The sequence below is a fragment of the Suncus etruscus genome, chromosome 13 (assembly GCF_024139225.1).
Source record: "Suncus etruscus isolate mSunEtr1 chromosome 13, mSunEtr1.pri.cur, whole genome shotgun sequence".
Taxonomy (NCBI): Eukaryota; Metazoa; Chordata; class Mammalia; order Eulipotyphla; family Soricidae; genus Suncus; species Suncus etruscus.
Genome location: NC_064860.1, coordinates 98,338,370 through 98,351,010, shown reverse-complemented (window position 1 = coordinate 98,351,010; position 12,641 = coordinate 98,338,370). Strand labels below are relative to the sequence as shown.

The following is a 12,641-nucleotide window of genomic DNA, read 5'->3' as shown; positions in this document are numbered from 1 at the left end:
CAGTAGAGTCCTGCATGCCAAGGGGGGGGGGGCACTGAGCCAAGAGCACCCCACAGCAGAGCAGGGCGAGAATCCCCGGGCAGCCTAAGTGAGAAGCCATGGGAAGGCAAGCCTGGTGCCCGAGGGAATGATGCCCAGGGAGTGCAAAGGCACCCCAGAGTGGGCGGAGCCACAGGCAGGGCTGGGGAACTCAGCGACCTGTAAGAAGGTGAGGCGGGGCCAGAGTCATAGCTCAGAGTGATAGCTCAGCGGTAGGACGTTAGCTTTGCACACAGCCAATCCAGGATGGATCCGGGTTCGATTCCCATATAGACCCCAAGCCTGCCAGGAGGGATTTCTGAGCAAAGAGCCAGGAGTAACCCCTGAACTGGGGTTAACACCGGGTGTGGCCCAAAAACCCAAACAAAAAAAGGGGGGACAGGAAGCTGAGACCAGTGCACACAAATAACAGGCAGGCAGCAGGGCCCAACAGGGACAGCAGGCCGGCACCGTCACACTAGGGACAGTCACAGTAAGTACCGAAACCTGAACTGAGAGCAGCTGGGAGTGAACGAGACCCACAGTCCATACAGCTCAGGGGCCGGAAGCTGGTCACACCATGGCCAAAGCATCTCAGTGGGATGATAGGAGGGAAGGACGGCAGGACAGAAGGATGACAAGATGGAAGGATGCAGGGTAGCACAGCACAGCCCGGTGGCACTGAGGGACACGGTGGGAAGGCAGTGATGGACACGGGCCACTCAGCTCATAGTTCGGCTCACACTTTATTGTCCCTCTGGCTATGCACACGTCCCGTGGCTGAGGGCTAGGGGCCAGAGCAGAGGGACCAGGCCATGGGAACCAGCCCTGAATTGCTGCTTCTACAAAGGCACATCTCTGGCACTCACTACCATCTCGGAGCACAGGCCGGCTGGCACGGGTCCTGGCTGCACACACGTCACTTGCGGGCGAGCTGCAGCACCCCGGCCACCATGGCACCGATGCCATCATAGATGTGATGCAGCGCCGTCTCACACATGAAGGCGGGTGTGGTCACCACCTTGTTCTTGCTGTCCACGTGAGCTTCGTGCATGTGTTAGGGAAAAATCACAGCCCAGCCTATCCTCTGCGCGTCCGTCCCCCAGCCCAGCCTGGCCCACCAAGGATATAGTCACGTCCTTCACACAGTGCCGGGCACCCAGTGCTTTGATGGCCTCAGCAGTGCCGGCATAGGGCCAGCGACCACCTTCTTCCTGCTCATGGCCCACCGTGACCTCCACAGTGCCAAGCACCTTGGCAGCCAGGACAGGCGCGATACAGCACAGGCTGCGGGACAGGGTGGCTCAGGGCACGTGGGCCTCTGGGTGCCCAGAGGCTGCATGACATGTATGGCTGTGAGGGGACCCCCCCACGGCAGAGCTACTTCTTTCAGTGACACAACTCCTCAGCGTGGTTCTTGGGGCCAGGACAGGCCTGGAGGGGAGGCTCACCTGACCCTCCTCCCTCCCTCAGCCATGGGGTCCGGCCCCCCTACCCGATGGGCTTGCCAGCCTTGTGGAATTCCTTGAGGATCCGCTCCACATCCCGGTGCACTGAGCAGTCCTTCCCATCCATGGCGAAGGTGCTCCTGAGGGAGAGGATGCTTAATGTGGGCTCTGTACCACGCACAGCCAGGAGGGAGCCAGGACAGAGTGGTGGAGAGCACCGGAGGGGGAGGTATCCTGAGGGCAAAGCCCTTGCCCCCCACCCCAGGGAGAACTGAAGGTGACAGGGTTCAGAGTATGCACACACTGCACTGACGCCTTCCAGATGGATCCCAAGGCCACCTGAGCGACTCACAGCATGGACATAGCACAGCAGCAAGGGGAGCGAGAAGAGCAGAGGGGACAGAGCCACACAGCACAGCCACAGGGAACACAGTGGGGCAGCCCCTGGCCAGTCCTAAGCAAAGGGAGTGGCGGAGGCACAAGATCAGAAGCTGCAAGGCAACCAGAGGTGCATCAGGGTCAGGAAGGGCCTGCATTCCACCCTCACACACACTGCAGGTCCCCCTGCCAGGCTCTCTAGTCCTGCACCCACGGGGACCCAGACAGGTGTGGCAGGGGGACAACACAGGGTACCGACATGTGACCGTCCATTGGTCATGGGACTCCTGGGGGACCTGAGGCAGGGGATGTGTTTGGAGTGCCGGATCCCTGGTACTGACTGCTCCCAGCTCGCTGAGAAGAACTAGGGTTGAGGGGGGCAGCAGAACTCGGGGACACAGACCAAGGAGAAACCAAGGACTCAGCTGTTGGGGAAGCACCCCGGGGCACTGGGAGGAGGTGCAGCAGCCAAGTGGAAACAAAACTGTGGGGGCCCAGGAACGGCCGAGCCTCAGAGAAGGAAGGGGGAGCCCACTGGGCCTGTGCCATCACAGTACCTTAGCCCTGGGACTGGGACTGACCCTGCCTGTGAGGGAGCCAGAGGGAACCTCAGACTGCAGAACATCTCAGGAATCGCAGGAGGAAAAAGCACTGGGGTTTGGCCTGAGGGGGAGGGGGGGGCGGACCTGGCCTGAGGTAACAAGTGCAGGAGCACTGGAGGAACCCCAGGGCCAAAGCAAGCAGCAAGTCCAGGGCCAAGCATGGGGGTTGAGGGGGGCGCGACTCACAGGTTCTTGGCAGCCCCGAAGCCCCCAGGGAAGATGATGGCATCCAGGTCGGCCACGCGGAGCTGCGCCAGGTCTGAGATCTTGCCACGGGCAATGCGTGCAGACTCAGTCAGGACGTTCCTGAGAAAGAGAACACCCCCCCCCCCCAAAGAACAGTCAGTGCCCAGGAGGGAGCGGACAAGTTCTCCTATATGCGAGAGTGGCCGACTGGGTGCAGGGTTGAGGGGAGCAGCCTTCTAGGTGCAGGGCTGGGGGGTCTGCAGGTGGAGGAGCAGACGGCCTGGCACTGAGTGGGGCAGAGCCCAGAGCGGTCCCCAGGGCCTGTGAGGTCTGAGGGTTCAGGAGTCTCTGCTTTTTCCCACCAGGCGTCCAGGCCAGCCCTGCTGGACCCCAGGGCCCCCTTGCGCACACCTGGTCTCCTTCTCGGCAAGCTGCCCCTGCGTGTGGTCGATGACGTGCATCTGAGGGATGCTGGGCGCGAACATGTGCACGTCGGCACCGGCCCGGCTCAGGTGCACCAGCACCCTGTGGAGAGACGCCCGCTCAGGGCCGGCCGCACCCCGGCACCCCGTTCCAGCTCCTCGTTTCAGACCCACCGACGGGGCCTAGCCGGGCAGCTCGGGGGAGCTGCGAGGTCTGAGCAGCCAGGGCGGGCCCTGGGGACATTCGCGTGCCCGCCTCGCCCCCTGCTGACACCCGGGGACTCCGGGTGGGACGGCCGGCTCGGTGCGGCAGCGGGAGGCGAGGGCGCAGGCGGCTCGGGTGCGTGGGACAGCCCCCGAGGGGACAGCGCTGGAGGACAGCCTGGAGGACAGCCTGGGCGAGGCGCCCCGGCCCTCCCAGCCCAGACCCCGGCCGGGCACTCACGCGGAGGCCTCGTGGATCTCGGTCCCGTCGTACACGCCGCAGCCGGACAGCACCTGCGGGGCCGCAGAGTCAGGCGCCGGGCCGGAGGGCCGCGGGGCGGGCGGGGGCAGCTGCCGGGGAGCCAGGGGCCGGGGCCGGGGTGCGGGGTCGGAGGAGCCCGGGAGGTCGCGGGGCCCGGGGTCGGGGGGCCCGGGGAGGGTCCGCGTCCACCCACCAGCGCGACCCGAGGCCCTGGCCGCGGCGCGGAGCCGTGCAGGGCTGCGCGCGGGAAGCTCGCCCGCCCGCGGGGGCTCGCCGCCAGCCTGGACGCCAGCAGGACCCGGAGGGCCGCCATGGCCGCGCGGGGACAAGCGGGGTCGGAGGGTCAGCGGGGCCGGCCGGCCACAGCAACGCACCGCGCCTGCGCGAGGTGGCCTGCCCCCCCGGGGGGCGGGACCGCGCCTGCGCAAAGTGTCCGCTTTAAGGCCGTGCCCGGGGCCGCGCTTGCGCAGAGCCGCCGTTTTGCGCCTGCCGCGCCGGCGCAGTCGCCGGAGCTCCCGGAAGGCGGTCGGCCTGAGGGCGGGCCCTACGCCGCAGCGGTGACAGCGAGCACGTGACTTTGACAGCGCGCCGCTCCTCGAAAGCCCCAAGCCCCGGGGGCAGGCGCGTCCGTGACGCCCCTCGCCTCGCCTCGCCTCGCCTCGCGCCAGGGGATCTGGCCCCTGGAGGTGCAGATCGGAAGCCTCCACAGGCGGCGGGGCCAGTCCCCGACTTCCAGGGCTCAGGCCTTGCAGCAAAACGGAGTCCCAGTCCTTCCTCACCAGTGTCCATGATGCAGAGGTCCACACCCCAAGTCATGGGCTGAGCTTGGCTATCCCAGGTACCTCCCTCCAAGGTTACAAAACCCCAGCCCGGGGCTGAAGAGATAGCATGGAGATAGGGCGTTTGCCTTGCATGCAGGACAGTGGTTCGAATCCCGGCATTCCATATGGTCTCCGCGAGCCTGCCAGGAGCGATTTTTCTTTTCTTTTTTTTTTTTTTTTTGGGGGGGGGGGGGGCACACCCGGCGGTGCTCAGGGGTGACTCCTGGCTGTCTGCTCAGAAATAGCTCCTGGCAGGCAGGGGGGACCATATGGGACACCGGGATTCGAACCAACCACCTTTGGTCCTGGATCGGCTGCTTGCACGGCAAACATCGCTGTGCTATCTCTCCGGGCCCAGGAGCGATTTCCAAGTAGAGCTAGGAGGAACCCCTGAGCGGTGCTGGGTGTGACCCGAAAACAAAAACCAAAACAAAACAAGCAAAAAAAACCCAGCCAACCACCCAGCCCTATCCCGTTTCCACAGTAGCAATAGGACACAGGAGGTTTTTCTTAAAAAAGGGAAAAACAGGTTCTATTTAGAGGTTCAGAGGAAAAGGAGGGACAGGGTGAGGAAATGAGTCTGTAAGCACCCCCCGTCCCCCAGTGAAGATCTGAAAGTCACATCTCAGGGGACACGTGGGCAACTTGTGTGCTGCCACCACATCCGTCACACGTCTCTGCGGGTCAGCTCAGCCCCAAGCAGGTACCCTCCAGAAATGCCCTTGTCTGCTTTGCACTGAACCTGCTCAGTCCCTTGGGAGGAGATGCTGAGGTCCTGTAGCCCGCTCCAGGCGCCCAATGGTACGGCTGCTGCTCCCTGCAGCCACGGTGAGTCTTTGCAGCCGAGTCCACAGCCAGTATTTGGGCCGGCTGCCCTGCCACCTCTGCTGCTTCGGCCCCAGGAGTTGGGGTCATCATGTGCGCTATGCCAACAGCCCGTCTTCACTGTCCCCATCATCCCCATCCGCTGTCCCCATGAGGCATAAGTTATCCTCTTCCTCATCCTCCTCCATCTTCTCCTCACTGCCTGGCTCCAAGGGGCGTTTCAGGCCGCGCTGCTGTGACAGGGCCAGCGCAAAGCGGAGGTTGTACTGGTTCCAGTCACATCTGTGGAAGATAGCAGGCTCATGGCGGAAGGGCAACCCATACAGCTTACCCCGCACCCCCAAACCTTCCCCTGCCAGCAGGTCTGTAGGTGCTGGCACACCTGGGCATGGCCAGCGGAACCCTAGACAACCCCAAAGATTGAGAACCTCAGATCCAGGACCACACAGCTGCCCTACTCTGTGCTCTTCTCCCCATGGCGGGCACAGCCACCCACCAGCCCCAGCCCCCCAAGGGCCAGGCTCACACACATACAGTTTGGAGATGGTGTCCAGGTGCCGCTGGAGGCCTTTCTGCAGAAACTGCACAGTCGGCAGCAGCGTTCCAGACCTGCAAACACAGAACTCCTCAATAGGCAGCTGGGGGCCAGGCCCACTCGCCCGGAACCCCACCTCAGGGCCTCACAGATACAGGGGCTGGGGGGCCCAACCTGGCCTTGAGCTTCGTGCCATGCAGCAGCAGCAGCTTCTGCGTCCAGAGGAGATAGAACTCCAGGTGGTGCGTCACCTCCAGGGAGGCCGCCAGGAAACCCAGAACCTTCTCCACATACAGCTCAGGGAGGGATGAAGCAATGACCTCAACTGTGAGGGGGAATTGGGGGGGGAGTTGGTCCTGGAGCTGCCCCCACACACACACCCCAGACCCTGCAGCCCAGGCACCACCAACCCTGGGACGCACTCTCGCTCGCAGGCACCGCCTCCAGGGCCTCCTGTACCAGCGGTCTCTCGTTGAGCCGCAGCGCCATGAGCAGGGCCCTCGTGAAGAGGCCCTCACGTAGGGCTGCCCGCACCCGTGCTGGGGTGATGCTGGTGTCCAGCTGGAAAGGGTCGAAGAGCAGCTGCGTGTCCAAGGAGTAGATGAGGAGGCCCTCAGTGGTGGTGGCCGCCCAGCAGTGTCCTGCAGAGGGGACACTACACTGACCACACAGGGCATGGGATGCCGGGTTGAGCCCCTCAGAGCTCCAGGACCTCCCTCCCGGCACCCAGACAGACAGGAGTGCCAGAGCAGCGACCATCCCCATCCATGCAGGCTTATACTCAAATGCATCAGCTCACTGACCAGGACCGTTTCCATCCCCCAGGGCATGGGGTCACCCTGATGTCACCCCCTTCCTCCAGCACATCACAAACTTCCCCCCAGGAGCTCACCAGTTGGGGAGAAGCTGAGTGAGGTGACCCTGATCTCCGGTTTGAAGTGCCGGGAGCTCATGTCCCCTGGAACACAAAGGGGTTACTCCAGCCTCCCTCCCGGCACCCGCAGCATGAAACCACGCACCCCCACCCCACCTTCAACATGTGCCTGTTCGAGAGAGCCACAGCCCAGCCAGGGGCTACTCTGTCCCAGGGTCCTGGCGCAGCACACAAGCCGCACCACTGCACAGGGCTGCTCTGAGTACGGGCACTGCCAGGTGAGGCTTCTGGAAGTGGAGTCCAGACCCACTCCAGGGAAGCAACGAGCTCCGAGCCACCGACTCCACCACCAGGGGACCCAGTCAACTCTATGGCCGGTCCTGGGCCCCACAGATGTGCACTCCTCCACCCAATGGTCTAGCAGGAGCACTGGGCTCAGATGAACAGTGTTGAGGCCTGTCTCTGAGGGTGCAACTGGCCTCAGGCACACACAACCCTGTTGTGTCCAGGTCCCTGGTCATCCCAGCACTGTAATATCCTGCCGGACAATGGCGATATAGACAGAGAATGCCCACCCCCATAAAGGCCGGACAGAGGGACAGGTAAGGTCTGGGGGGAGGGTGTGGCTGTGACTCTCCCCTCTGCAATCTCCTGCCCACCTAGGGCACCAGGCCACACCTTTCCTCACCCCCGGCAGGGGGATGGCGACACCCTCGTCAGCCCCCGCGTCCTGGTCGATAAGCGCCAAGTTGCCAAATTCCGTCATCTTCCTCCGGTTCAGGAACTCCTGGAAGGCACCACCAGCGTGAGCACCCTCCTACTCCCCCCAAACCCGGCCCTGTCCAACACCTGGACCTGGGAGGAGGGTGGGGCTCCCAGGTGGGCACCCCCGTACTCACCTCCATGGCGTCAAGAGAGAGATTCTGAGAAACCTCGAACTTCTTCATGAGGATCTGCTCGCGGACGTGGTAGATGCACACGAACTTGGACATGCCGCCTGCCAGCACGCTCTGGCCGTCCGCCGAGTAGCAGAGGGCGGTGAAGGCCCTGCGGGACAGCCGGGCCACGCTCAGCGGACAAAAGGCAGCCCCTTCATGGACCAGGCCAGCACCGAGGAACAGCCCTGGTCCCCCACCCTAGGGGAGCACCCATGTAGATGGATGGAGATGGGGGGACCTCGGCCGACTCACTCACTTGCCCTTGGCGGCATGCTTGGCTGTAATCTTGTCCAGCTCCTTCCTGCCGGGTCGCAGGTCATGGCGGCCCTCGATGGTGCCCGTCTGTGTGGCGCTGTCGGGGTCCCAAAAGCTGATCTGCGCATTCAGCGTGGCCACAGCCAGCTCGGCGCCATCGGGGCGGAAGGTCACAGCCAGTGCTGTGTCGAGAGCCCCATCAGCAACCAGGGGGACAGGATCCCCCATCCCAAAGCCTCTCGGAGCCACACTCACCATCCGAGGTCAGCGACAGTGTCTCGGTGGTCCGCCAGCTGTCGGCCATGTCCCACAGGCGCACTGTGCGGTCCCACGAGGCACTGGCCAGGACCGACTTGGCGGGGTTGAAACAGACACTGCTGATGGGGCCCTCATGCCCCGAGAGGACCTACAGGGTTGGGACATGGGGGTCTGATGAGCACTGTGGACTCAACCATGCATCGTGGCAGCGAGGGGGACCCGGGCACCCCAAGCCCCACGCTCACATCCAGGAGCCGGCCTGTCTGCATGGACCAGATGAAAATCTCAAAGGAGTCCTGGGCACCAGCCGAAACGATGTCCCCGCTCGAGTCCACGGCCACACAGGAGAACTGGGTGGGGCGCGGGGACGTGAAGGTACGGAAGTTCCGGTACCTGTGGGGACAAGGCGCTGCCAGCTCCTGCCTCCTCCCTCCCCACCACCCCCGCAGCATCCCCAAGGGCACCACAGCTGTGGGGCTCACCGATGAAGGTCAAAGGCACGCACAGTCCCATCCATGGACGAGGTGACCACCACATGGCCCGTGGCTGTAAAGGTCACTCCAGTTACCCCGCTTGTGTGTTCCGTGAAGGTCACAAAGCAGAAGCCACTAAGCGTGTTCCACAACTTCACCTGCGTGAGAGGGGGGTTCCTGGCAGGGCCACAGCATCAGCCGGGGTGCCAGGATCCAGGGCCAAGTAAGAACGTGCCCCCCTCACTGCCGACCCCCAGTCTCAAGACTTTTTTTGTTTTTGTTTTTGGGCCACACCTGGCAGTGTTCAGGGGTTACTCCTGGCTGTCTGCTCAGAAATAGCTCCTGGCAGGCACGGGGACCATATGGGACGCCGGGATTCGAACCAACCACCTTTGGATCGGCTGCTTGCAAGGCAAACGCCGCTGTGCTATCTCTCCAGGCCCCAGTCTCAAGACTTTTAAGCAGCTCAGGGGAGTCTCTAAGTGGACCCCAGTGACCCTGGAGCACAGCCACATCCACACACGGCCTGGTCATCATATATGTATATATACACATTTACATAGACATATGTGCCAACACATTCATGTACACACACATGGGACTGCACCAGAACTACACATGCCCGCACATGCCCTGGCCATCACACAGTTCTAGCCACCACGCACTCGTGTAGACACTTATACAGGAGCACACACATGGTTCCAGGCCTTCCACCATATCCCAGCCACTACATGCACACACATGCACCCATGGTTTCAGCCATCCCCAACACACCCCAGCAACCCAACCCCCTGCCCTAGTCGCCCACATACACGCACACACATCACCCCCAGCCCACCTTGCCATCATCGCCGCCCGTGACAAGGTGCTGCCCGTCGGGCGAGTAGGCCAGGGCCACCATGCTGTCAAAGTGTCCCTGCTGCTTGAACACGTACGACTCGCTCTGCCACTCCCACACCAGCAGCTGGCCCAGACCTGCGGGCACAGAGCCGGTTCGGACCCTGCCAGGTAGCCTGGGTGCCACCTCCTGCCCACCCGCTCCCGGACATCGACAGCCCAGCGGCTGTCCAGGAACACACTGCCTGAGGGACCCCCATCCCCCACACCTGCCCACCCAGCCCCGGGACAAACCTGAGCACCCGAAGGCCACCCAGTCCCCAGAGCTGTTGATGGCCACGGAGGTGATACTCTGATCCGAGATGCTGTAGACGAGATGAGGAGACCGTGGGTCCCCGGGAAGGGGCAGGCACTCCCCAAACCCACATACTCCACACACACATATAACACACACCCACAGGACCAGCCATGAGCCCCATCCTGGGCTTTCCTCACCCCCTTCCAGACTGACGCTGCTTCCCACAAGCAGGATGCCTGGGAAGGGGGTGCGTGGGCACCTGAGATGCAAGGGCAAGAGTAGGTGCAAACCCCCCACAACCCAGAGCAGAGGCCTCACCTCAGGGAGTGGATGAGGCTGAACTCCGGGAGCTCATGGAGGTGGAAGATTCCAGAAGCAAAGCCAGTGACCAAGAGATGCGTCTTCTTGTGAAAAGCCGTGGCAGTGAGGTGGTTGAAGTCACCTTCTTTGTTGAAAAAGTGCCTACGGGGCGGGGGGGGGGGGGGTGGCCCAGGCTGAGTTGGGGCCACGGCTGGGGCTGGGGCCGAACCACCCTCCACCCTCACCACCAGGCACACCTGCCCCGAGTTCCAGCCCCTGCCTGGCCCTGACCTACTTGGCCAGCCGTGAATACTTCACTTTCCCCTGCTGCTCTTCAGCGGCCGGCGCTGTCTTCCCTCGGATAGTCTGGGCCTCCTGTTCGGCCTCGGCCTCATCCTCCGGGTCCCCCTCATTCGCCTGCAGCACATCGGCCCTCCAGCCGGTGGGCGCCTTCAGCCGCAGGCCCTCAAGAGGGGTGTCGCATTGCCACACACACAGGGCACCGTCCCGGCTCAGTGTGTACAGCTGCGGGACAGGGGCAGGGCAGGTCAGTCCTGGCTCCGGTCAGCTACCCCCACCCTGCCCCGAGTAGGGTTATTCATACGTCCAGGCTGCAGGACTCAAAGAAGCAGCCCACGATGGCGTCCTTATGGCCCCCAAGCGCGTAGTAGATGAGGTTGTCCCAGCGCTCGGCCCCAAACACCCAGGTGGAAGCATCCTTGCTGCCGACCGCAAAACACCTGCCCGGGGAAAGAGCGAGGGGGGCTGCTGGGTCACGGGAGATAGTATGAGGCCGGGTCATAGCCAGGCCATCACACACACCCCACGGTGCCCACCTGGAGTCGTCTGTCCAGTCGATGCACGTGGTCTCATCAAAGGGCCCAAAGTAGGTTTTGTCCAACACAAAGGCGTTGAACTCGCGCTTCCTTCCAGGGGCATGGTACAGCTGTGCCAGGTTACCCTTGGCCACCACGAACTTCCTGTGCCGACAGAGGGGGTGACACCCTCACATGGGTGTCCACGGCAGACTCGGGCCCCACAGGAACCAGCAGTCCCCGGGAGCCCCTCACTGTGTGAGTCTGAGGGTGAAACCCTTGGGCTTGACCCTACTCAAGAAGCAGAACCGTGTGAGCCCCCCACGACTTCCCCGGAGCCAGCAGCTGAGCCCATACCTGCCATCCGGGGAGAAGCAGATGCTGCTGACTGAGCCCTTGAAGTGGTAGCGATGCAGGACGGCCCGGTGCGGCAGACTCACCAGCAGGGCATCCCCGCCTGCAGGACAGGCTGTGAGGCCCTGCTCTGCCCCACCCGCCCAAACCCCCGCACGGCATCCCCGCCCAGAGGAGCCAGCCAACTACCTTCGTCTACGATGATAGCCAAGTGGCCGTCTGGGGACAGCCCCACACATCTGATGTTGTACTGAGTGGCCAGTGGCAGGGTGTCGGATCTGTTGCTGAGGAGAGAGCGCAGTCATGAGCCCCGTGTCAGCGCTGGGAAAGGACCCAGCCCTGAGCTCAGTGTTTGTGCTCTGTCCCCTCTGGAAACACACGCTGTTCACTACAAAGGCCTCCAACACTGGGGTCACAAAATACTGGGAATCGATGCAAGCTTCTGGGTGTGCGGCGACCAAGGCATAAGCCCAGGAGAGGCTACCTGGAAAAAACTTAAGACCTTGACAGCGGGGGGGGGGGGGGGGTTTAAAGCGTGTGCCTTGCAAGCGGACGGCCCAGGTTCGATCCCAGGCGTCGCATAGGGTCCCCCGAGCCTGCCAGGAGCTATCCCTGAGCTCAGAGCCCGGTGTAGTAACCCCTGAGCGGCAGCCCCCGGCTTGGCCCCCCAAAAACAGAAACAGCAGCAGCATGGATATCGGTGTTAGCTGAATCCTTTCAAAAGACACTTGGGACGGGGGGTGAGAGATGCCGCCCTGGAAAGTTCTTTTAAGGGGCAGCTGGGGCCTTTTATTTCCTACTCCCCAGTACTTTAATTTGTCGATGAAAATGCATCCGAGTTGCCACTGGGACCTTTTGGCTACTGCAGCGAGGCGGCCAGAGCGCCGGAGACGCTGCCCGGCGGAGAGGGGCCCGGGTGGCGAGAAGCAGGGGAGCCCAGGGGCCCGGGAGGGAGGCGCCTGGGGTGCGCAGGGCAACGGGGGGCGATCGGGGCGCCCCAAGGGGCCGGCGGGTGCACTCCGAGGTGCCGGGTGTCCCGCAGGGCGCCCGCTCACTTCTTGAGGTCGAAGGCCGTGACCCTGTTGCCCACGGGGCTGAGCACCGAGTCGCCGTCGCGGGTGAAGCTCAGGTTCCCGCGGCGGTAGACCGTGCCTAGCAGGTTCGAGAACTGCGAGGAAGGAAGCGAGTGAGCAAGCGAGCGCCAGCGCAGACCGCCACCCACCCCGCGCCCCGAAACCCGAGCCCGCGCCCCGAACCCGGTACGAGAACTTCATCGCGGCCGCTCACGTGCGCCACTTCCGGGTCTCGGCCGCGCCGCGCTTCCGCTTCCGCTTCCGGGGCGGGACCGACGGCGGCCCCGTCCCACGCTCACAGAGCGCCCCGGCGCGGCCCGGAGGAGCCGCCGCCACGCGCACGGAGCCCCGCCCTTGACGCGCCCAGGAGGCGGGGCCTGGGCGCCTGACCCAACCAGACTCGGCCGAGAGCCCTGGCCACGCCCCTGCAGCTTTGTAGCCCCGCCCGCAACGCGCTCCAGGGGG

At 63.6% G+C, this 12,641-nt stretch overlaps 2 protein-coding genes across 3 annotated transcripts; both read right to left on the bottom strand.

Annotated features, from left to right (window-relative positions):
- Positions 1-745: 745 nt before the first annotated feature.
- Positions 746-3,908, bottom strand: GATD3 (glutamine amidotransferase class 1 domain containing 3). 2 transcript variants are annotated; one of them, XM_049785446.1, is made up of 7 exons: positions 3,714-3,908; positions 3,500-3,552; positions 3,044-3,157; positions 2,633-2,752; positions 1,514-1,606; positions 1,149-1,305; positions 746-1,066 (listed from the first exon to the last, which is right to left on the bottom strand). In XM_049785446.1, exons 1-7 carry the CDS (start codon positions 3,831-3,833, stop codon positions 938-940), a joined length of 786 nt encoding a protein of 261 aa, XP_049641403.1. In that variant the 5' UTR covers positions 3,834-3,908; the 3' UTR covers positions 746-937. The 2 variants fall into 2 exon arrangements, with proteins under 2 accessions (XP_049641403.1, XP_049641402.1); XM_049785445.1 differs by having other exon boundaries at positions 746-1,305.
- Positions 3,909-5,164: 1,256 nt separating this feature from the next.
- PWP2 (PWP2 small subunit processome component) lies at positions 5,165-12,412 on the bottom strand. Its single transcript, XM_049785419.1, has 21 exons — positions 12,360-12,412; positions 12,159-12,271; positions 11,293-11,387; positions 11,107-11,206; positions 10,771-10,914; positions 10,539-10,674; positions 10,230-10,459; positions 9,953-10,096; positions 9,631-9,701; positions 9,338-9,474; positions 8,509-8,657; positions 8,272-8,419; positions 8,024-8,174; positions 7,770-7,950; positions 7,475-7,622; positions 7,254-7,362; positions 6,594-6,659; positions 6,124-6,342; positions 5,876-6,026; positions 5,701-5,775; positions 5,165-5,448 (listed from the first exon to the last, which is right to left on the bottom strand). Exons 1-21 carry the CDS (start codon positions 12,375-12,377, stop codon positions 5,265-5,267), a joined length of 2,769 nt encoding a protein of 922 aa, XP_049641376.1. The 5' UTR covers positions 12,378-12,412; the 3' UTR covers positions 5,165-5,264.
- Between the last annotated feature and the right edge of the window lie 229 nt (positions 12,413-12,641).

Bases quoted from the DNA above. Each gene is read 5' to 3' on its own strand.
- GATD3 (XM_049785445.1), bottom strand. From the start codon at position 3,833: ATGGCGGCCCTCCGGGTCCTGCTGGCGTCCAGGCTGGCGGCGAGCCCC. The intron at 3,158-3,499 runs GTGAGTGCCCGG...GTCTCTCCACAG, and splicing joins GAGATCCACGAGGCCTCCGC to GGTGCTGGTGCACCTGAGCC. The intron at 1,306-1,513 runs GTAGGGGGGCCG...CCTGTCCCGCAG, and splicing joins AAGGCTGGCAAGCCCATCGG to CCTGTGCTGTATCGCGCCTG.
- PWP2 (XM_049785419.1), bottom strand. The intron at 9,475-9,630 runs GTTTGTCCCGGG...CTGTGCCCGCAG, and splicing joins GGTGGCCTTCGGGTGCTCAG to GTCTGGGCCAGCTGCTGGTG. The intron at 7,363-7,474 runs GTGAGTACGGGG...GGTGCCTTCCAG, and splicing joins TCTCTCTTGACGCCATGGAG to GAGTTCCTGAACCGGAGGAA.